This window comes from Bactrocera neohumeralis, chromosome 4 (assembly GCF_024586455.1).
Source record: "Bactrocera neohumeralis isolate Rockhampton chromosome 4, APGP_CSIRO_Bneo_wtdbg2-racon-allhic-juicebox.fasta_v2, whole genome shotgun sequence".
Classification (NCBI taxonomy): Eukaryota; Metazoa; Arthropoda; class Insecta; order Diptera; family Tephritidae; genus Bactrocera; species Bactrocera neohumeralis.
The window spans coordinates 20,407,865-20,428,406 of NC_065921.1; the positions used below are offsets into that span (position 1 = coordinate 20,407,865).

The 20,542-nt window shown below is 35.2% G+C and overlaps 5 protein-coding genes across 5 annotated transcripts; 2 read left to right on the forward strand and 3 right to left on the reverse strand.

The window, feature by feature from the left end:
- Nucleotides 1–1,144: 1,144 nt before the first annotated feature.
- LOC126754433 (uncharacterized) lies at nucleotides 1,145–9,896 on the reverse strand. The gene is made up of 6 exons (XM_050466384.1): nucleotides 9,747–9,896; nucleotides 9,509–9,684; nucleotides 8,412–8,493; nucleotides 6,145–6,260; nucleotides 1,492–1,612; nucleotides 1,145–1,430 (listed from the first exon to the last, which is right to left on the reverse strand). Exons 1-6 carry the CDS (start codon nucleotides 9,826–9,828, stop codon nucleotides 1,246–1,248), a joined length of 762 nt encoding a protein of 253 aa, XP_050322341.1. The 5' UTR covers nucleotides 9,829–9,896; the 3' UTR covers nucleotides 1,145–1,245.
- On the reverse strand, nucleotides 4,093–4,571 carry LOC126754987 (chymotrypsin inhibitor). Its single transcript, XM_050467227.1, has 2 exons — nucleotides 4,398–4,571; nucleotides 4,093–4,336 (listed from the first exon to the last, which is right to left on the reverse strand). Exons 1-2 carry the CDS (start codon nucleotides 4,477–4,479, stop codon nucleotides 4,158–4,160), a joined length of 261 nt encoding a protein of 86 aa, XP_050323184.1. The 5' UTR covers nucleotides 4,480–4,571; the 3' UTR covers nucleotides 4,093–4,157.
- Nucleotides 5,898–6,472, forward strand: LOC126754986 (chymotrypsin inhibitor). The gene is made up of 2 exons (XM_050467226.1): nucleotides 5,898–6,052; nucleotides 6,114–6,472. The coding sequence occupies exons 1-2, from the start codon at nucleotides 5,971–5,973 to the stop codon at nucleotides 6,290–6,292; spliced, it is 261 nt and encodes an 86-aa protein (XP_050323183.1). The 5' UTR covers nucleotides 5,898–5,970; the 3' UTR covers nucleotides 6,293–6,472.
- Nucleotides 8,156–8,649, reverse strand: LOC126754988 (chymotrypsin inhibitor). The gene is made up of 2 exons (XM_050467228.1): nucleotides 8,412–8,649; nucleotides 8,156–8,349 (listed from the first exon to the last, which is right to left on the reverse strand). The coding sequence occupies exons 1-2, from the start codon at nucleotides 8,491–8,493 to the stop codon at nucleotides 8,168–8,170; spliced, it is 264 nt and encodes an 87-aa protein (XP_050323185.1). The 5' UTR covers nucleotides 8,494–8,649; the 3' UTR covers nucleotides 8,156–8,167.
- Nucleotides 9,897–13,364: 3,468 nt separating the features above from the next.
- Nucleotides 13,365–19,342, forward strand: LOC126754984 (serine proteinase stubble). The gene is made up of 6 exons (XM_050467224.1): nucleotides 13,365–13,541; nucleotides 16,381–16,781; nucleotides 16,835–17,208; nucleotides 17,312–17,457; nucleotides 17,521–17,628; nucleotides 18,986–19,342. The coding sequence occupies exons 1-6, from the start codon at nucleotides 13,460–13,462 to the stop codon at nucleotides 19,147–19,149; spliced, it is 1,275 nt and encodes a 424-aa protein (XP_050323181.1). The 5' UTR covers nucleotides 13,365–13,459; the 3' UTR covers nucleotides 19,150–19,342.
- The last annotated feature ends 1,200 nt before the right edge of the window (nucleotides 19,343–20,542 follow it).

Here is a 20,542-nt window from a genome sequence, read left to right on the forward strand (position 1 = left end):
TAATAACAATTATTTTTGAGTACCCTAGTTTTCTGGGTATATGAAGGTGAATAAAAAGCTTAACTTTGAAATTCTCTCCTCCTCATCCCTGAAAACTTGGATCTAATGTCACAGAGGCTGCTCATGATAGCTGTTTTCTACTCCCATACCGACAAGAGATATCTGGGCGGGGAGAAGTCGCTGGAGAAGATGCGCATTCAGCTTTTCGGAGCTAGGACGGAAAGTTGGTGGGGAAGTCTTCTGTTAGCAGCTCTACCTCAAACTTAGCTTTAATCTACCGCATCATTGTAGTGATTTTAGGCAGAAGTGACTGCGATTAAAGTATCCTTAGACTTACTGCTTCGGAATGCAGCTTCTTTTAGGGAGGTTAGCATTGAGCTGGCAAACTGTAGAACACAGGAGATCTTCTGAACAACTTGTCCATAGTAAAGTTCTTCATAGACACTTTTTCCTCAATTGTTCAGCCCTTGCAAGACTGAAACCGAAATACCTCAATAGTCGTGCATTCAGCGAATCAGGTGGCATAGCCGAAACTGATATTGGCCATCTCACTCATTCTTGATGGGTTCGAAGCTCTTTTTGGATTTACTAAATAAGGACTTCTATGATCAATTTTATAAAAGTACTGGGTAACGGATGAGTGTTATAAGCTGTCCGAGTGAGATTCCTATTAGAATCCACAATTTAACCTATACTTTGCCGGGTGCCCTAAAAACTCAAAAATTTAGAGTAATTACTTTCATGAAACAGGTAGTCCTTTGCGAATAAGCTAAGAAGGCTTAGTTAAAAAAATTCATTGATGAAAAAATTTGTGTTTCTGGAAACCAGTAAATATCTTTAAAAAACTAACTTGAAGATAGGAAGGTGCACTAGCAAACTTGCTACATTTAATAAATAATTACCTTTATAAATTTAATAGCCATATACATAACATATCGGGACGATATACTGTATAACTGTTGTTTAGTAATTTTAAAAAGGACTTGTTAGAAATATTCTTGGACTAATTCAGAAAATAGAACATCGCTATGTAACTTCTTTTTGGAGTCTCTAGATGTATACCACAATTACGAAAAATTATGAGACAAAACCTCCTATTCTCCTTTTTTCTAAATGGTAAAAATCTATTCTAAAACCAGCGAAGTTAACTTTTAGTTTGACAACTTCATTTGTTTATTTCAAATAATAATCACAGAATGTCTCCAGAAAAAGATGATAAGGATAGCGCCGCGTCTTTCACTTTGATTAACATTCACTTCTCGTCACGCATTCGCCAAAATCGTTCAGCAAATATCCGGAATTGCACTGGCAGCCGGCGACGCATACTGCTGAGCAAGGTGTAGGCTCCGAAGGATTAGGATCATCACTGCATTTGGGCCGACAATCGATGCCGCATGGGGTATACTGTGCATTTGGGCCGCAAGCAATGCCTGAAAGCACACAAATATGTATTTAATTCTACACAGAGTGATATAACTATCCGACACTCACCTGGACCCTCTGGTTGTGCTATTGACATAGCCACAAAGGATGCACAAATTATGAGGAAAATAAAGCAGATATTGTTGCGCATATTAGAGGTCAGAAGTAAATAGAAATCACGTTCGAAAAGCTAAGTAATACTACTTTTACTGCGGTGGTGAGGTGGCTCTTTTATATTGGCGCCCTAATTGCATCCAGTTGCTGTATGTGATGCATCTTAATTAATTGTTAATATGTGAGCACGATATTGACATTTGTGAGGAGTTATTTGTTCAGCGTTATTAGATACGACAATGCATGATTACCTTTAATTATTTATACCCTGAATAGGGTAGATGAAGTTTGCCATGATGTTTGAACACACAGAAGGAAACATCGGAAACCTTATAAAATAAATGTCATAGCGAGACAAACTGAGTAGATTAAGTCATGTCCATCTGTGTGTCAGTCAGTTCGCAAATACGAGAACTAGTACTTCAAGAAGCTGCCCATTTGTCAGTACCATTATAGAAAATGAATTAAGATTATATGTGTGAAAGTTTTCTATTTGACGAGATTTCACAGAATTTGGCATGGATTATTATCTAAGGCAATAGTTCAATTTTCGAATAAATTGTTCAGTTTGGATAACTAATAACAGAATCAAATATCTGTAAGGAATCTTTTGTATTTGTAAAGGGTATTACTAAAAGCTTCCGTGCAACCTAAGTTAACATTTTATCTTTTAATTAATTAGCCAATTTTTTAATATGTCCGTTTAAGACTGTTGGACAGGTACACTTGAAAGCACAGAGGCAACGAGCGATCCATTGTTTTAACATTGTCTCATAAAATATAGTAGATTGCAAATATGTACCATTTTGGTAGACCTCTTTTTGCTATTTTTCCGCTAGAGACATTATTCCATCAGTGTAAAACTTTTATCACTGTAAATCGATATTTCAAAATTTCCAGAACAGAAGCGAGCGAACCATTGTTGTGTTACACGAACTGATACAGCATCGCCTCCGTGAACTTCACAAATTTCATTGGTGGCTTGCATGGCATTCTTCCCTTTTTTATACAAAAAATTCAAAATATAGCGGATTTCTGCATTATTTTCACTCATTTTTGAACAGCTGTAATTTTTTTTCAACTTTCCCAAATTTAATTTTTTTAATCGGTCTTGCTAAAACACTTGCGTTCCCAAAGCAATTACCACAAAACGTATTTCTATTATATACGTTCTCTGCAATTACTGTCGCGGAAACATTGAAAATAATTGTTTTGATTTCTTTGAGAGTTGATATTGAAATGTAACAATGCATTCGGAAAGCGCCTGAATATCGTCCATCTTTCAAAGACATTTCTAGAATGTGAATTTGTTTTGAAGAGACATTTTATTTAACGAAAGAAGGAATAATGCGCATTTACAAAATTTAATCTACTTCAATAATCGACGATTAATTCCCAAAAATTTTGGTTTACCTTGATTCCGTAGCCGAACTCTAGAAGAATCTCAAATTATCTAAAATTCCAAAAAAGCTATTACTATTGATAAGGTTAGGCGGGTTTGAAAATTTCAAAAAATCGATTTCTTTTTGTCTTATTGAATAGTTTGAAATATTGTCCCATAATTTAAAATCGATCTGAGTAAAATTCTTAGCGCTAGACCCTTTGGTACTTCCGCTCATCAGGCGACGACGGAGTAGCGCACCGCAGTTCCATTTTTGAAGTCGGTCGACACGATTTCTCGAAAAGTTAGGGATCGATTTTGCACACATCTTTCAAATAACATTGCTTAGTTATTGAAAGCAGGATTTTTTTCTTTTCATTACAACTTATTTTTTTAAGTCAATAAATGGCGAAAAAATATAAGTAATGTTCGAAAGACTAGTCAAAATTTTCATTAGTGACAAACGGGCGGCTTTCTCCAAAATAGTTGTTATTTATGAAAAATTTACACTTCAGAGTAGCTTAAAAAATGTAGATTATTATCAAAACCAACACCTTTCGATCATTACCTGCAAGCGCCGTCTTGTTGAAACCAAATCGTGGCTTTATAGCTTTCCAATTGACTGTAACTTTATCGCCGGCTTCATTTTTGCAATCCCAATTTGACAATTCTGTTTATTACAGTACCCAGTCAACCAAAGGTCCTCATGGCTACACAAAATTTTGTTTTAAAAATCGCAATCGCTGGCCAACTCGTTTCAGGCTCATACACCGAACATACGACATGTTTAATGGTCGTTGGGAAAACATAGCAGTAAAGGAATTATTGAATTAACATTTGAATAATTTTTCTTTTATTTTGTGATACTGAAAAACTGAATGGTTTTTGGAGAGTTTAGAGAGGATTTGTGTGAAACACTCATTAACTATTTGGGAAGTTAGATCATTAGAGCGAAACTAGTCTGAAATCTCATGTACTCTACTACCAAGAAAAGATTTGAGGCAAAACTTCGACACTTCTGTTTTCATAAATGATTAAATTCGATTCAAAAGCACGTCATTGAAGTTGGTTTGTCAATTTTATTAGGTGTTAATTTTTGTTTTTTTGATGTAAGAAGTTATGATATATGCCTCTTAAAACACCCTTTATAATTGAAATGATAAAACATGAAAATCTTCTTTTTCAACATAACTTTACAGATAGCACTGTATGTTATTGTATTTAAAAAACAAAATTTTGATTAACATTCATTGCTCGTCACACATTGACCAGCATCGTTCAGTACATATCCGGAATTGCACTGGCAGCCGGCGACGCATACTGCTATGCAAGCTGTGGACTCCGCAGGATTATCACTGCATCTGGGCGGACAAGCGGTGCCGCATGAGGTATACTGTGCATTTGGGCCGCATGAAGCGCCTGAAAGCACATAAATATGTATTTAATTTTACATAGAGTGATATAATATTCCGATACTCACCCAAATCCTGCGGTCGTGCTACTGCCATAACAGCAAAGGATGCAAAAATCATGAGGAAAATAAAGCAGATCTTGTTGTCCATTTTAGAAATCAGAAGTAAATTGGAATTACGTTTGAAAAGCGGTGTAATACTACATTGCTTGTGGCGGTTAGAGCCTCTTTTATATCTGAATTGCATCGAGTTGTTGCAAGTAATGCGCAATTTATGTAAATATTTTAATTAAGACTTTATGTGTGAGCGCAGTATTGACATTTGTGAGAAGTTATTCGTTCTGGCCTGTTCGATACGGCCATATATGATTAACTTTTATTTGGTTTGTGATTTAGTTGTCATTTAGTGTAGCTTTTGTCAATTTATGAAGCGACTGTATATATGTAAGTACTCATGCACTCGCTTAATAAATTGAATACTTATCGGAGAAACAATAACTTTCGCTCTTTATATGTTTAAGTACAATATTCAATGAAGGTTGGCACAATAATTTATTCGTGGCTTGCTTTTATAAAGACTAAACAATTTCAAAGCAATCTCAATTCGATTTTCTCACTAATTTGAACATCATTAGGTTAATTAGTCAAATAGGTTAACATTTTTTTAGTTTTAAAAATTAGCTGACAAATCTTACTTAGTACCAAGTTCGTCTACGTGCGAGAAGAGTCTAGTGATTTGATATGCATATATAAATTTCAGCCTTTCTCTAAGCTAAGAAAACTCACAAAAATTCCATTTTGTGATACATTCTGCTTAACTTTAAGTCCGATATTTAAGAAAATTAAAAATTCTAAGCTTAAATAATTATAGCAATCGAAATCGTTCGGCTGAGAGTATTTTTGAAAAAGAGCTAGTCTAACCAGATATCTACCACACCGTAAATTATAGTCATGTAATCATTGGCATTAAAATAATTATCTAGATTATACCCTACTTAATAATATTCCAAATTGTATGTGATACGTTTAAACAGAATTGATTAATTAAATCAGTAGAGAACTGTGAATAATAATGCTAATTCAATTAGACGGTGTATAAATTAATCAGTATTTCATAAATTGAATGGGGAGAATTTTAACCTATTTAACTAATATACCCAAAGGTGCTCAAATTAGTGAGAAAATCGAATTGAGATTGCTATGAAATTGTTTAGTCTTTATAAAAGCAAGCCACGAATAAATTATTGTGCAATCCATCATTAAATATTGTATTTAAACATATAAAGAGCGAAAGTATTTGTTTTTTCTGATAAGTACTAAATTTATTAAGCGAGTGCATGAGTACTTATGTATATACAGTCGCTTCATAAATTGACAAAAGCTACACTAAATGACAACTAAATCACAAACCGAATAAAAGTTAATCATATATGGCCGTATCGAACAGGCCAGAACGAATAACTTCTCACAAATGTCAATACTGTGCTCACACATAAACACTTAATTTTTATGTTTACATAAATTGCGCATTACTTGCAACAACTCGATGCAATTCAGATATAAAAGAGGCTCTAACCGCCACAAGCAATGTAGTATTACACCGCTTTTCAAACGGGATTTCTATATACTTCTGATTTCTAAAATGAACAACAAGATCTGCTTTGTTTTCCTCATGATTTTTGCATCCTTTATGGCTATGGCACTAGCACGACCGCAGGATTCGGGTGAGTGTCGGAATATTATATCACTCTATGTAAAATTAAATACATATTTATGTGCTTTCAGGCGCTTCATGCGGCCCAAATGCACAGTATACCTCATGCGGCACCGCTTGTCCGCCCAGATGCAGTGATAATCCTGCGGAGTCCACAGCTTGCATAGCAGTATGCGTCCCCGGTTGCCAGTGCAATTCCGGATATGTGCTGAACGATGCTGGCCAATGTGTGAGGAGGAGTGAATGTTAATCAAAATTTAGATTCTTAGATACAATAACATACAGCGCTATCTGTAAAGTTATGTTGAAAAAGAAGATTTTCATATTTTATCATTTTAATTATAAAGGGTGGTTTTGGATGGATGTGTATAACTCCTTATTTCAAATAAAAAAAATTAACACCTAATAAAATTGACAAACCACACTTCAATGACGTGCTTTTGAAGCGAATTTAATGATTTATGAAAACAGAAATGTCGAAGTTTTGCCTCAAATCTTTTCTTGGTAGTAGAGTACATGAGATTTCAGACTAGTTTCGCTCTAATAGTCTAATTTCCCAAATAGTTAATGAGTGTTTCACACAAATCCTCTCTAAACTCTCCGAAAGCCATTCAGTTTTTCAGTATTTCAAAATAATAGAAAAATTATTCAAATTTTAATTCAATAATTCCTTTACTGCTATGTTTTCCGAACGACCATAAAACATGTCGTATGTTCGGTGTATGAGCCTGAAACGAGTTGGCTAGCGATTGCGATTTTTAAAACAAAATTTTGTGTAGCCATGAGGACCTTTGGTTGACTGGGTACTGTAATAAACAGAATTGTCATATTGGGAGTGATGATAACTTGGAAGCTATTGCTAAGATGCCGTTACATTCTCGAAAAGGCACTGTTTGGTGTGCTTTATGGGTAGAGGGAATAATTGGTTCGTTTTTTTCACCTTGAGACCGGAAATTTCCCCCTAGAGATCGGCTACTTCAGGAATTCAAACTTGTTCTTAAGAAATCGATTATGAAATCTCTTGGAATAAAAAATTACAAAAGTCGCGAATATGTCTGCATAAGTCAATCTAGATTCTAAAAGATGGAGGATTGTAGGACGCTTTCCGAATACTTAATAAATTTTCAAAATAAACTCTCGAAGAAATCAAAATAGTTAGAATCAATGTTCAGTAATATATTCGGAAAACAAGAGTTCCGTTAAAATAATATCTTTGCAAGAAGACTCATTTCAAGGGATTGGTTGTACATAAGTGGCAATTTCCTTAAACTCACTATTAACTAAAATAAAAACTGCGGCATTACTTTAAGAGTGATTTCTTAAAAATAACATTTGGTATATAGTTTAATAGCTTAAATATAACGGTAAATAATGATGTGTGAACATAAATGCTTCTCTTTTGAGAGATGAGTGAGAGAAGTGACAGTTTGCTTAAATTCATTTAATAAGAATTGAACTCTATGTGAATTTTTTTTAGAAAAAAGTGTAAATTTGAATTTTTTTTACTGAAAATACAGTAACGTATAACCTTGATTCAACAAATTTTCTTAGATCTGCCAAAATGCTCGAATTTGTTGTTTGATGAAAGCTTGTCTCATTCAGATAAGCCGGATATATTCAAATACTATTGGAATGATAAACGGAGATGATAAAGAAATTTCAGTAACTAGAGCGTCACCAGGTGGAGAAGTTTTGGTTTAGGAAGGTTTTTGCCCTCTTCTGTGATCTACATTTCCCATTTCCCAAGATAGTCTTGTCAATGGATATAAAAATTATTTTGAATTCTTTAATTGTTTCTACAATTATATATTTTGTTTTCAAAGTAAAATAACAAAAGTGTTTTTTAATTTTTATTGTAAATATACGAATAATAATACTTTCATGACATTGAACTTGCAGTAATTTAACTGGGAACAGGGAAGAAACAACGTCGAGCAGCTACAATCACAACAGATAGCTAAACAGTTTTTTACTCAACTTGCACTCCTGATCCCTGAGTGTACTCATAAGAAACTCGGTATAAGAGAACTGACAGCATTTAAAGTTCCTTACGTACAGCTGCAAGCGAAACCATTGGTTTTGGAAGTCGAAAGAACAGCTGTATTAAAAAAAAACTAAATTTCGATTAACATTCACTGCTCAACACACATTGGCCAGCATTGTTCAGCACATATCCTGAATTGCACTGGCAGCCGACGCGGCATTCTTGCAGGCAAACTGCGCGAATTGGAAACGGACTAATATAGCATGTGGGCGGGCAAAAGGCGCCGCATGTAGTGAATTCTGCATTTGGACCGCACGAAATGCCTGAAAACACATAAATGTGTATATAAATCTACGCAAACTGATATGTAGTTTCCGACACTCACCCGCATCCTGCGGTCGTGCTACTGCCATGGCCGTAAAGGATGCAAAAATCATGATTAAAATAAAAGAGATATTGTTGCCCATCTTAGAAGTCAGAAGTAAATAGAAATTACGTTTGAAAAGAATAGAAATACTGCATTACAAGCGGCGGTTAGGGCCTTTTTTATATCAGTGCTCTTTAGAACTAAGAATTGCATCGAGTTGTTTCAAAAGATGCGCAATTCGTGTTTCTTAATTAAGAGTATATGTGTGAGCACGGTATTAACATTAGCGAGAAGTTATTCGAGCTGACATTAGTTGTTTTTAGGTTATTTTTTAGTTGTCACTTAGTTATAGTTCTTTCCAATTTATGAAGCGACTGTAAATAAGTACTCATGTACTGTGCTTAATAGACGACTGCAAATGCAACTATCTCAGTTTATACACACCGATTCCCTTAAAATGAGTTTTTTCACACGTAGACGAAATTTATCTGCGAATTACTAAAACCGTGAATATTTTTGTCTCGCGATTTTTATCATTGAAAGGTATTCTCTTCTGTTGGAAGACTTCCAAAGGAAAATTCTGATTTTTAACAAAATGGTGCCTTCCCAAAAAAAGCTTTCTTCTTCGATTATCACCTTACAAACGCCTTCTTGTTGGAACCAAAGGTCCTCCACAACAACATCTATCAATTCAGGAAGGTAATTCATTAATCCTTGTAGAGCCTACCCATTGAAGGGCTTTATTTTTGAAGAAATATGAACCAATGATTCTCTCTGCTCAAAGATCACACGAATCTTTGACTTTTTGAGGATATAATGGCCTTTCAAACATGACTTGCAGGTTATCATCGCTTCAAATGCGTTAATTTTTTTTAACGTACATAGATACCTTTTCGAGAAAAATTGAAATTAATAGCTGAACAATATTTTCTTATGAAAATCAGGATCGGTGGTCGCTTCAATCTGTAGTTGAGTTAGGCAACTTACTTCGTTTTTCATTTGTTTATTTGAAATATGAAGTCATATGCAATATCTTTAAGAAAAAATTATATACCATGAATATAGTATTTTTTAAACACAATTTTCGCGTAACTAACACAACCAAATTTCGGTTAACATTGAGTTAATGTCACACATTCGCCAGCATCGTTCAGCAGATATCCGAAATTGCATTGGCAGCCGACGACGCACTGTGCCGTGCAAATTGTGCCCAACAAGGGATTATCACTGCATTTAACCGGACAAGCGGTGCCGCAAGTGGTGAACTGTGCATTTGGGCCGCATGAAGTGCCTTTAAACACATAAACATTTATATAAATCTACGCAAATTGATATGTAGTCTTCGACACTCACCCGAATCCTGTGGTCGTGCTATCGCCATAGCTGTCAAGTATGAACAAATTATTAGTAAAATAAAGCAGATCTTGTTGCCCATTTTAGAAATCAAAAGTAAATAGAAATTCCGTTTGAAAAGCTTAGTAATACTAAATTTACTTTGGTGTGGGAGATTCTTTTATATTGGCGCCCTGCGCAAACCACTAATTGCATCCAGTTGCTGTAAGTGATGCATCTTAGTTAATTGTTAATATGTGAGCACGATATTGACATTAGTGAGGAGTTATTTGTTCAGCGTTATTAGATACGACAATATATGATTAACTTTAATTATTTATACCCTGAATAGGGTAGATTAAGTTTACCATGATGTTAGTAACACAGAAGAAAACATCGGAAACCCTATAAAATAAACATATTAGCGAGACAAAATGAGTAGATAAAGTCATGCCCATCTGTCTGTCTGTCAGTCAGTCGGCATATACGAGAATTACTCCTTCGAGAAGCTGCTCATTTTTCGGTAACGCCAATATCGGAGCATTATACAAAAAGAATTCAGATTATATATGGGAAATTTTTCTATTTGATGAGATTTCACGAAATTTGGCATGAAAGCTTTATCATTGTTTGATATAATAATATGTATTACAGACATTTGACTCAAATAAGACTAGACGAAATTTGTTACTTAGTAAGGTTTGTCAAGCCAATTGTTAAAAGACGAACTTTTGGCCTGTATTCGAACCTATAAATTGAAGGACCCGTCAAAATTTTGATTCTCAAATAGTAGTCATTCCCAAAAAATATTAAGTTATTCTGAAAAAGATAAAAATCAAAGATATTATCAAAAACCTTTTTCCTTCTATCACTACCCGTCAAATACATCTACGAAGGTCTTATTCAAATTTCAAGCTGATCGTTTTAGCTATTTCGGAGAAATTTTCCTTATTGACTTTGAAAACACCGTTTCGAGAAAACACAGAAATTTCAAATGTAATGGGAATGTTTATTATCATTCGAAAGAACATTCTTTTGTTCGACGTACTACTCTATGGCTTCTAGATCTCTTGTGTCCCTTTGCGACGATCTTTTTTATCAATCGAAAAAATATTCTTTGGCATTTATTTTTTGAATATTATCTTTCAAATGTTGGCCACGGCTTAGTCTCAGATGGTCTATCCGTTGAGTTCAATTTTCGCTGACTCATTCGAGCACTTCGACTCTTAACTGGCGAATGACATGCGTGATGTTTTCCTTCAAGCCATAAATCGAAAAGGAATTGTCCACATAGGCTTCAGACTTTACTTATCTCCAGATATAAAAGTCTAACGGTATGGTATCACACGATCTTGGTGGCCAATCGAACGATCCTAAGGGTGATATTATCTGCTCATCGAAGTGTTCTCTGAATAAACCCATTGATTATTGCGATGGAAAGGTCACCGTTTATTTGAAGAAATATGGACCGTTGATTCGACCAGCCTACATTCCACACCAAACCGTTGTTTTTTCTGGAAGAAATGGCAGTTCTTGAATCTCTTCAAGTTGCTGTTCGTCCCAAGTGCGGCAAATTTGTTTATGTACCCATATACCTAGAAATGAGCCTCATTGCGGATCAAAATTTGGCTCGGATGATGGAGCGGCTTCAGATGTATTTTGTAAGCTTTCAATTTAAGATGTCGACGTAAACTGCGCCAAGTCTTTCCATACGTTAGTTCGAGTTGTTGCCTTGGTGTACACTCCCAGAAACGGCTGCTATTTTTTCTTTATCCATTGGATCTTAGTTTCTTGTAAAATATTTGTCTAATAGAAGAAATGAGATAGTTCCCAGATAATACTCGCTGAAGCGGTGTTCGAAAGACAAATTCGAAGTAATGAAATTCTAGCAGTGGAAGCTTCACTTCATAGAAATTCATTTGATTACTTAATTTGATGTGACTGTTACAAACTTTTTTAAAATCTCTTAATTAAAAGTCGAACAATGATAACAATAATGAGTTATCAAAACTGTGACTTTAAACTGGTAAAATTCATATTCGAAACGAGCTCGAATCGTTCATTATTGCTACTTTAATTTCTTAAAATTATGCTCGTGAGTAAATAACATGAACACATGAATGTATTCATATACATCTATATATATATATATTTATTGGTGTAAAGCATATAAAGAAATAACAAGAGCGCCAACAATATTGTTGATATAAATCAGTTAACTGTGAATAGCGCTAAAACTGAAAATAACAAAAAATAAAAGTAACAAGAAGAAAATGTAAAAATCTAGAGCAAAGAAGGTGTTTTCTCGCTACAAAAGCTGGTAACAGTGCGACAATGAAGGCAACAAAAACAACGACAATAATATGAGCTTTCAGTTGTAAAGTCAACGAGCAGCTGATGACGTGACGGCGACATATTTTTCGCCAAACAAAATAATAATAATAAAAGCAGTGAATGGATTCACATACACATACTCACATACATATGTACATATGTTATTATTTATGTTTATACAAGTGAAGCGCAAAGCGACACAATGAATGCGAACAAATATGAGCAGGCGAGAATAACAACAAGATAGCAAATAAAAAAATTAAACAAAAAAAGCATGGAATGCAGGAATTTTGTTGGATCAGTTTGTATAGCAGCTATATGCTATAGGTACTCGACCTGAACAATTTCTTTGGATTATTTTAGGCAATAACTCATACCAAGTTTCGATAAGATATATTGCCGAAAGCAAAAGTTTTGCGTAGAAGCACTTTATTCCAAGTGATCAGTTCGTATAGCAACTATATGCTATAGTGGTCCTATCTGAACAACTTTTTGGAGCATTGTACCGCTGCTTTAGGTGTTAATAATGCTGGCAAAATTTTGTGAAGATATCTTGTTACATAAAAAAAATTTTCATACAAGGCTTTGATTTTCAACGGTCGGTTTGTATGGCAGATATATGCTATATTGGCGATATCGGTGGTCCTGAAGAATAATCAGTTTCTTGGGAAGAAAAGGACGCGTACAAAATTTCAGCTCGATATCTCAAAAATTGAGGAACTATTTCTCTTATATACAGATACACGTTCAGATGGACAGTGTTAAATCGACGCGGCTCGTCGTCTTTCAGATGATCGTTCTCGTGATCTTTCAGATACTTGTATATACTAAATTAGATAAATTTCATACGAGTATACCTTGTTCAGGGTATAAAAAATGATAACAACAACTGGTCATGCTTTCATTGGCACAAGCAATGTGTGCGGCTATAATTGATGGAGTGCGACACTTTTGTTTGTGTTGTTGTTTGTTTACACACTATAGATAACTATACTTGTATATATCACTTACGAGCACACCTGTCCATTCATATCTGTGTAAAAGTGTGCGTCTATGTGCACTTCCTATGGCTTCTTTACTCTTAATTTCCTACAGCCTTTTACGCCACCGTCATTCTCTCTAATCTTACTAGTTTTTCTACATTGCACTTCCTCATTGCATACTGCACACACATACCGACACGCGCTTATTTATGTATTTATTGTTTTTGCAGATCATTCCATTTTAATTGCTTTTGGTAGCGCCATCAATTTGCATGAGCATGCCGCAGTCTATCATTTCGTGTTGAGCATTTATGTGGGTTCGCGTATGTTCAGTGTGTTTACAGCGCATACACACACGCACACACATACGTTTACATTAGAAATACGCACACATGCAAGCGAAATCGTTAACACGCCATGCACCTATGGAATATATGGTCGCTACTCATCATCGGCCAGTGTTGGAATCACTGCGCAGTCATCAGGCTAGTTGATGCGGGTAAGTAAATTAATATTATTTGAGTGTAATGACTGAGCTTTGTGAGGTTTAAGTAAATTGCTATTGTATTCAAGGTGAAAATATGGAAAAAATCGTATCTTTGCATTAGTCGCTTAATATGATTGAAGGTTCTTACTAATTTAACTTGAATCTCAAAACTAATCTACAATGATTGACAAGCTGCAATAACCCTAATGTGTTTAAGAATTTTCGTCAGATACAAATTATTATTTATTTACTTGAGAAAGCACTTTTAAAGGTTAAATTTTTGGGCAGGTCCAGCATCATACTAACCGAGTTTCCCATATGTCCATTTTGAAGTGCGTTTTTTGAGTAAGAAATTTTAGTTTGTTCCAAAGGATTTTAAAAACTCTTAATAACTTCAAATACATTCAGCGTTTTTTAAGTTTTGACACTTTAGAACCAATGAAAAAGGATCAATGCGCTTCGGAACAGTCTCGATGTAAAGCTTAATTGTACCAATACTTTCTTGCATCCAGAGAGTTCTATTGATCTATCCCATCATCAGTTAGCGCCAATTTTCATATATTCTGGGCAGAGGTCAAATCACATCACGGCTAGTATGCAACTTTTCTTAAGGGGTTACATGGGTATCCTCGAGTAAAAACAGCCTTTTTAACATTTTTTTTTCATGTAAAAATGAAATATTTTATTAGAATTTTAGAGGGAGATATTCCTCTATATTTAAATTCTGCTCTCATTTCCAGTATTTTACATGTAAAAAGAAAAACTTAAAATTAGATAACTATTTAATACTCCTTTTCGATTTGTTTAGACCAGTTAATGTGATCTATACCAATTTCTTGTTCGATTCTATACGGTCTAGTGAATCAAACATATGTAGTTTCGCTAAGTTTTGCTTAGGTTGGTGCAAATTAATTAAGAGCTGAGCTTAATTCTTAGCTCCGAGTATAAGCTAAAGTATTAAAAGATTTTTACCATCTGATCAAATATGACCCGGACTAGTACATACCCGCTGCCCGCGCACACGTAATCGATAAAGAATGTTATTTTTTATGTTTTCTAACGTATTTTGGCATTATAATCGTTGAAAATGTTGCAGAATTATTTTGGGCGGTCTACTTTATCAGTACCCGCAAGTATCAGAGGATCTCAATATCTCATATATGTAGGTCGATTCAACACATATTGGATAATGTTTTAGGATATGAAGCGTGTTAAAAGACTTGAATCATTTGTAAAAACGACGTCGATAAAGGTCGTAAAAGTGATGCTGAACAATGTATTCATCAAAGGCTTCATTACCGGTGACGAGCTGTGGAAAAGTGGGATGAATCCCGCCGTCGAAACTATTTCTTAATATCGAATGACGCTACTAAAATGATCCGATGTCCAAAAACTCTATACCATTCCAAGCATTTCCATATACAAGTTCAAAAATGGAAGAAATTGATAATACCATTTTTATGATTGTATTGTTGAAAATCTATTTTGTGATTAACCGACTAACAAAAAACGTCAGAAACACTATTTTAAAAGAAATGGCAGAAAATACACCCAGGTTTTTTTGTGGCGTCGCTCCTTATGGACCAAAACCCATAAGAAACTACTAATCTTAATTAATTTTACAGCAAAATAAAAATATTTAAATGACGGATAATGAAACTCTCGATTAGTTTCAAAAGTATAAATTAACACCCGAACATTAAACATTAATTGGCTAATTAAAATCTGTGCTTTTGCGCCCATTGGTTTCCAAGTAATTTTTGTCTCCAGGTCGAATTGACTTGCATCAGATTTTTGAAAGCTATTATTTTTTTAGACGAAACGATGCTATACATTTTTAATTACTTTGAAATCTACGGATTTGTTTTGAAGTTTTGACCACATTTTTGCTACTGCAGAGAGTTCTCATGTATTCAGAATCAACAAAATGTTTTGTGCCCCTTTCAAAAAAGTATTTCTATGTAATAAGCATTTACATTTGGTATACAGAGTCGTTTACTATCCCATACCCTGGTCAGCTCTATTTTCATGTCCATGCAGAAACATTATTGGGATAAATTGCTTTATAGTTTCTACTTCGGAGAACACGCAAGTTTATCAAGGCAGTAAGCAGCTGCATGATTACCAACACGTATGCCACTAAGTGATTTATACCAGTTGTTTGTTCGATTCGATATTTTCTGAGCTCTTAAATAGTTATTATTAGCATTAAGCCTCGTTAGATAAAAAACTATAAAGACAAGAATTACGTTGCACATTTCCTTTCCCCTTTTTTGTTTTGTATTGTAAAATGAGGTTATAACACATGTGTATACTAAGCCACTAAATTGCTGATCGATTGTAAAATATGTCTTGTGTATAGTATAAACTATATCCTATAATAGTAATAAGTTTTAGGAGATACAGCGGAAGTAAGTGTAACAACAGAACAGCTTGTAGAATGTGATAAATGGTAGCAATTTTGGATTGGCCTAAGTATACAGAGAATACAGAATTCTATAAGAGCTAAGCCAGCTCAAACTGGTTTTACTAAATTAACTCTACTTAAAATCCATAGCCCGGGAATTATGAAAACAAATTCTAGCGCTAGTCGTTTGAAAAGGCGCAACAAAGATATCGATAGAGTTCTAGAAAGAGGAAAACATTTCTAATGTCATTTCTAGTCATTTCCATATCTTCAAAATACAAGTAGCAATAGAACCTTCAAGAATCAAAGAATAACTTGTATTCTGTCTACAGAAATAAGGCATTTTCCGCGCAAATTTCACCCTACAGCATGTAAAGACTTATTTGCTTGCTTTGCCACCACAATATTACCATAAATATGACGACAATCTCCGTCTTTCTTTAGGTATTTTAAACACCATCTTGGGCGTTCCCAGCGAGTGTGTGCATCAGAACAGCGTTTGGCCGTGTAAACTGTCGTTCTCCTGTTGGTTGCAAGGCGGTCGCCACGCAAAAGGCTGTGGCGCCAACAAATGGTTATTTTCCTGCTGCATTGGCGGCAGTGGCAACACAAACACGGCGAACAATGTAGTCAATGCAGCAGTAGCGGTACAGTATGGACTATACCAAGGAAACAACGATCAAGCACCAGCTGGAAATCTCGTAGGCAACACGCTCAACGATTACAAGCGCCACGCGGCTAGTGGTCCCAGTGCCACAGGTGCTAGTAGCAGTGGTGTTGGTGGTGGTGTGCTGCCCAAGCGCGTAATGCTGAAGCGACGCAATGAGAATGATGTGTTCTTAAAGGTTGGTGAAGGCTTTCATACTTTTGCTCTCACTTTTAACGTCTTCACTTGCAGCCGGAATGCGGTTTGCCACGCGCCGCACAACGTACGCTACAGAAGCGCATCATCGGTGGCAGGACGGCGAATTTCGCCGAATATCCATGGCAGGCGCATATACGCATAGCTGAGTTTCAATGTGGCGGTGTCTTGGTTTCACACAACATTGTCGCGACGGCGGCACATTGCATACAACAGGCGCGACTGCCGGACATTTCAGTCTTTCTGGGCGAATTGGATACGCAGAATTTGGGGCATATACACGAACCGCTGCCGGTGGAGAAGCATAAAGTCATACAGAAGATTGTGCATCCGCGCTTTCAGTTTCGCATGACGCAGCCGGATCGCTTCGATGTGGCGCTACTCAAGCTGGCCATACCGACGGGGTTTAGGTAGGAAATGATTTTTAAGGAATATTATGCGAGAGTATTTTGTGGAAACATTTAAAATATATATTTGATATTTTTTTTATTTCATTTTTAATTTTTTCTTCAGCGATCACATTCTTCCTATCTGCCTGCCACAATTCCCAATCACTTTAATCGGCCGTAAAGGTTTGATCGCCGGTTGGGGTAAAACAGAGGCCAGTATGGGTCACACGGGCACTAATATGCTGCAAGTGGCAACTGTGCCAATCATCAGTAAGTCACTACTAACTAGCTTTTATATCGAAAAATTCTTTATTTACATATTTTTTGCCTCAGCAACCTTCGATTGCATACGCTGGCACGAGAGTAAGCGCATCAATGTGGAGCTTTATAGTGAAATGTTTTGTGCGGGACACTCGGATGGACATCAGGATGCATGTTTAGGTAAGTTGGAACACTCTAAAACATACAGAAAACGACAGAGTGGAGTAGGCAGATAGTTGCAGATTTTTCGAAGCTAGATCTGGAAATGTTTGGATATTAATTTTAGAAAAAGTTGATAACGGTTTAAATTTTGTTATTTGATATATATATTTTTTATACCAGTTTCTGCTATTTAAATACTAGTTGTCTGTTCGATTCAGCTTTGTAAATGGTCTAGCATTTCAGCATGGCTAGCGTAGTTGATAAAGGGTTTTTCAATAGGGACGCTACAAAAGTCGACCGACAGGGCAGCAAACGACGCCATATTTTTCCCGTCCTTTTGACATTTCTCTTCAGCAACGTTTGCCATTTCATCATAGAAAGATAAACGATCCAACAACGAGTTGAAATTATAAAAATTTCCTAACGAAATTCGGAGTCAGTGTCCTCAACTTTAAAGGCGCTACGTCCTTTATGGTCGTCATAATCGTTGTAAGATCAAACAATTGAGCGTCTAGTAAAAATTTGAATCCACAGGCATAGTTTAAAATGTTTCCGTACCAGTGAGACAATGAAGTGCCCGTAGTGTCAAGAATGTTGCTGCCCAAAGACCCAAATCGGTCACTCACACGTCATTCTCAAGCGTTGGGCATCTCTGTGACGTCATTGTGGCGAATTTTGCGAGAAGATCTTGGCCAACATTCTTATTAGATCAAACTGACCCAAGAACTGAAACCGTTTGGCCACCAGTATCAACTTGAAAGTGATCCGGATTTCATCAAATGCAAAATATGATATTTCTCAGTAATCGACGTCACAACAATATTGAAAACCAGGTTTGATGAACATATTAGACCGTTAGACTATTTCCTGTAAGTTCAGCGTTTGGACTTCTGCAAGCGTGCAAAATTAGAAGCCGGTAGCATACATTTTCTAAATTACGATATACGATCGCCTTGGTTATAGTCGCCATACATAATAGGGGTATAGAAATTTCTAATAACTGATGCAAAACCAGTACAATTTTGCCTATTTGCTAACAGTTGCAATAAAAGGTTGAAATTCTGGTAAGAATTTCATGGACAGTAGATGAACGGTTGAATTGAAATATAATTATTTATCTTAGTAGCATTAACAACAAACTAGTCCTCAATTATGTATCGCATGAAATTATTATTATTTACTATCTCCCATCAATAAATTACACCTTTGGTCGAAAAAAAATGTGTGTTAGTCAGCTTTCAAGCCACTGTTAAGTCTTCAACCTTACTGTTAACGGTAACATTTCATTTTCAGTTAACATATTTGCATATATTGCATACTTTTAGGCTATTTTTCTATCTAACATTTACCAACACTGTTTTATTTTGCCTCACAGGTGACTCTGGCGGCCCGCTGATTATCAAAGAACGCGGCCGCTTCATATTGGTTGGCATCACTAGTGCCGGTTTTGGTTGTGGCGTCGATCATCAGCCGGGCATTTACCACAATATACAAATGACGGCTAAATGGATACAGGACATGATTGTGCGCCATGCCTGAGCGACGCAACTGCACGGAAACTTCAATAAAAAAAAAAATATTAAAAAAATATTTTACATAGAAACTTAGCTAAATTTTTTTTCAAGACATTTAGCGAAATTGTATTGAATGGTGAAAATGAAATGAAAGTTAGCGTAATATAATTATTTAAAATATTAGTCAAGAATTACTTATCTTTTAAGGTAGTATATTAATTAGCATTTTTTACAAATATTTTAAGAAATTAATTTAGTTAGCAATTATCAAATATTTTCCAAGCAATGTCACATCATTTTATTATATTTATTCTCACCAAGCAAGAATGCGTAATACATTTAAAAATATATTATTGAAAATTGTGGTTTATTTAATTGCAAATAAAAGGTTTATATTTCTTATGATAAATGCTGGTATTTAATTTTTTGGCTTGAACAATTAAAATGTTCAAAAAGTGTGTGTCATTAGAAAAATTAAAATCAGTTCATTTCTAATATTCAATGTAACCCTCAGTTTCAGAGATATTGATATGAAATTTTGCACATGTCCTTTTTTCCCCAAAATGCTGGTAATTTGTCAGAACCATCGTTATCGGACCTCTGTATCATATAGCTGCGGTACAAACTGAAGGTACGGGTTCAAGTGCTTGTATGAAAAACATTTTTAATTGTCGAGATATCTCCCCGAAATCTTACGTGGATTATTTTCTAAGATAACGGTGCAATCTCCGAAAAATCTTTTCAAATTGGAAGACTATAGCATATAGCTGTCATACAAACTGTTGGATAAAAATATATTTATTGTACGGAAAACTATTTTATTTGATGAGGTATCTTCCCGAAATTTGGAATGGAATATTGTCCAAAGCAACGCTACGAAGAAATTGTTTAGATCAAGCCGGTAGAGCTTATAGCTGCCATACAATCTAAGCGATCAAAATAAAGTTCTTGTATAGAAAACTTTTTTATTTGACGAGATATTTTTCCAAAAAACTGGCATGGATTATTTTCTAAAGCAGCGGTACAATTTCCGAGAATTTTAAAACTGGGACTACTATAGCATATAGCTACCATACAAACTGAAGGATCAAAATAAAGTTCTTGTATAGAAAACTTTTGCATTTGACAAGATATCGCCCTGAAATCTCACATGGATTATTTTCTAAGGCAACGGTGCAATCTCTGAAAAACTTTTTAAATTCGGACCATTGTAGTATGGCTGCCATACAAACTGATCAATAATAAACAAATTCTGTTATGGAAAACCTTTTTTATATGTGAAGAGTAATATAATTAAAGTTTTTTTGTTGTTTTTTTTTAAGATGAGGTTGTCAAAAGATTACTATCATTTCAGCAAAGCAAGCTTATAATATGTATGGAAAAATCTAGCGCAGGAAGCCTACCCTTGATCATGAACA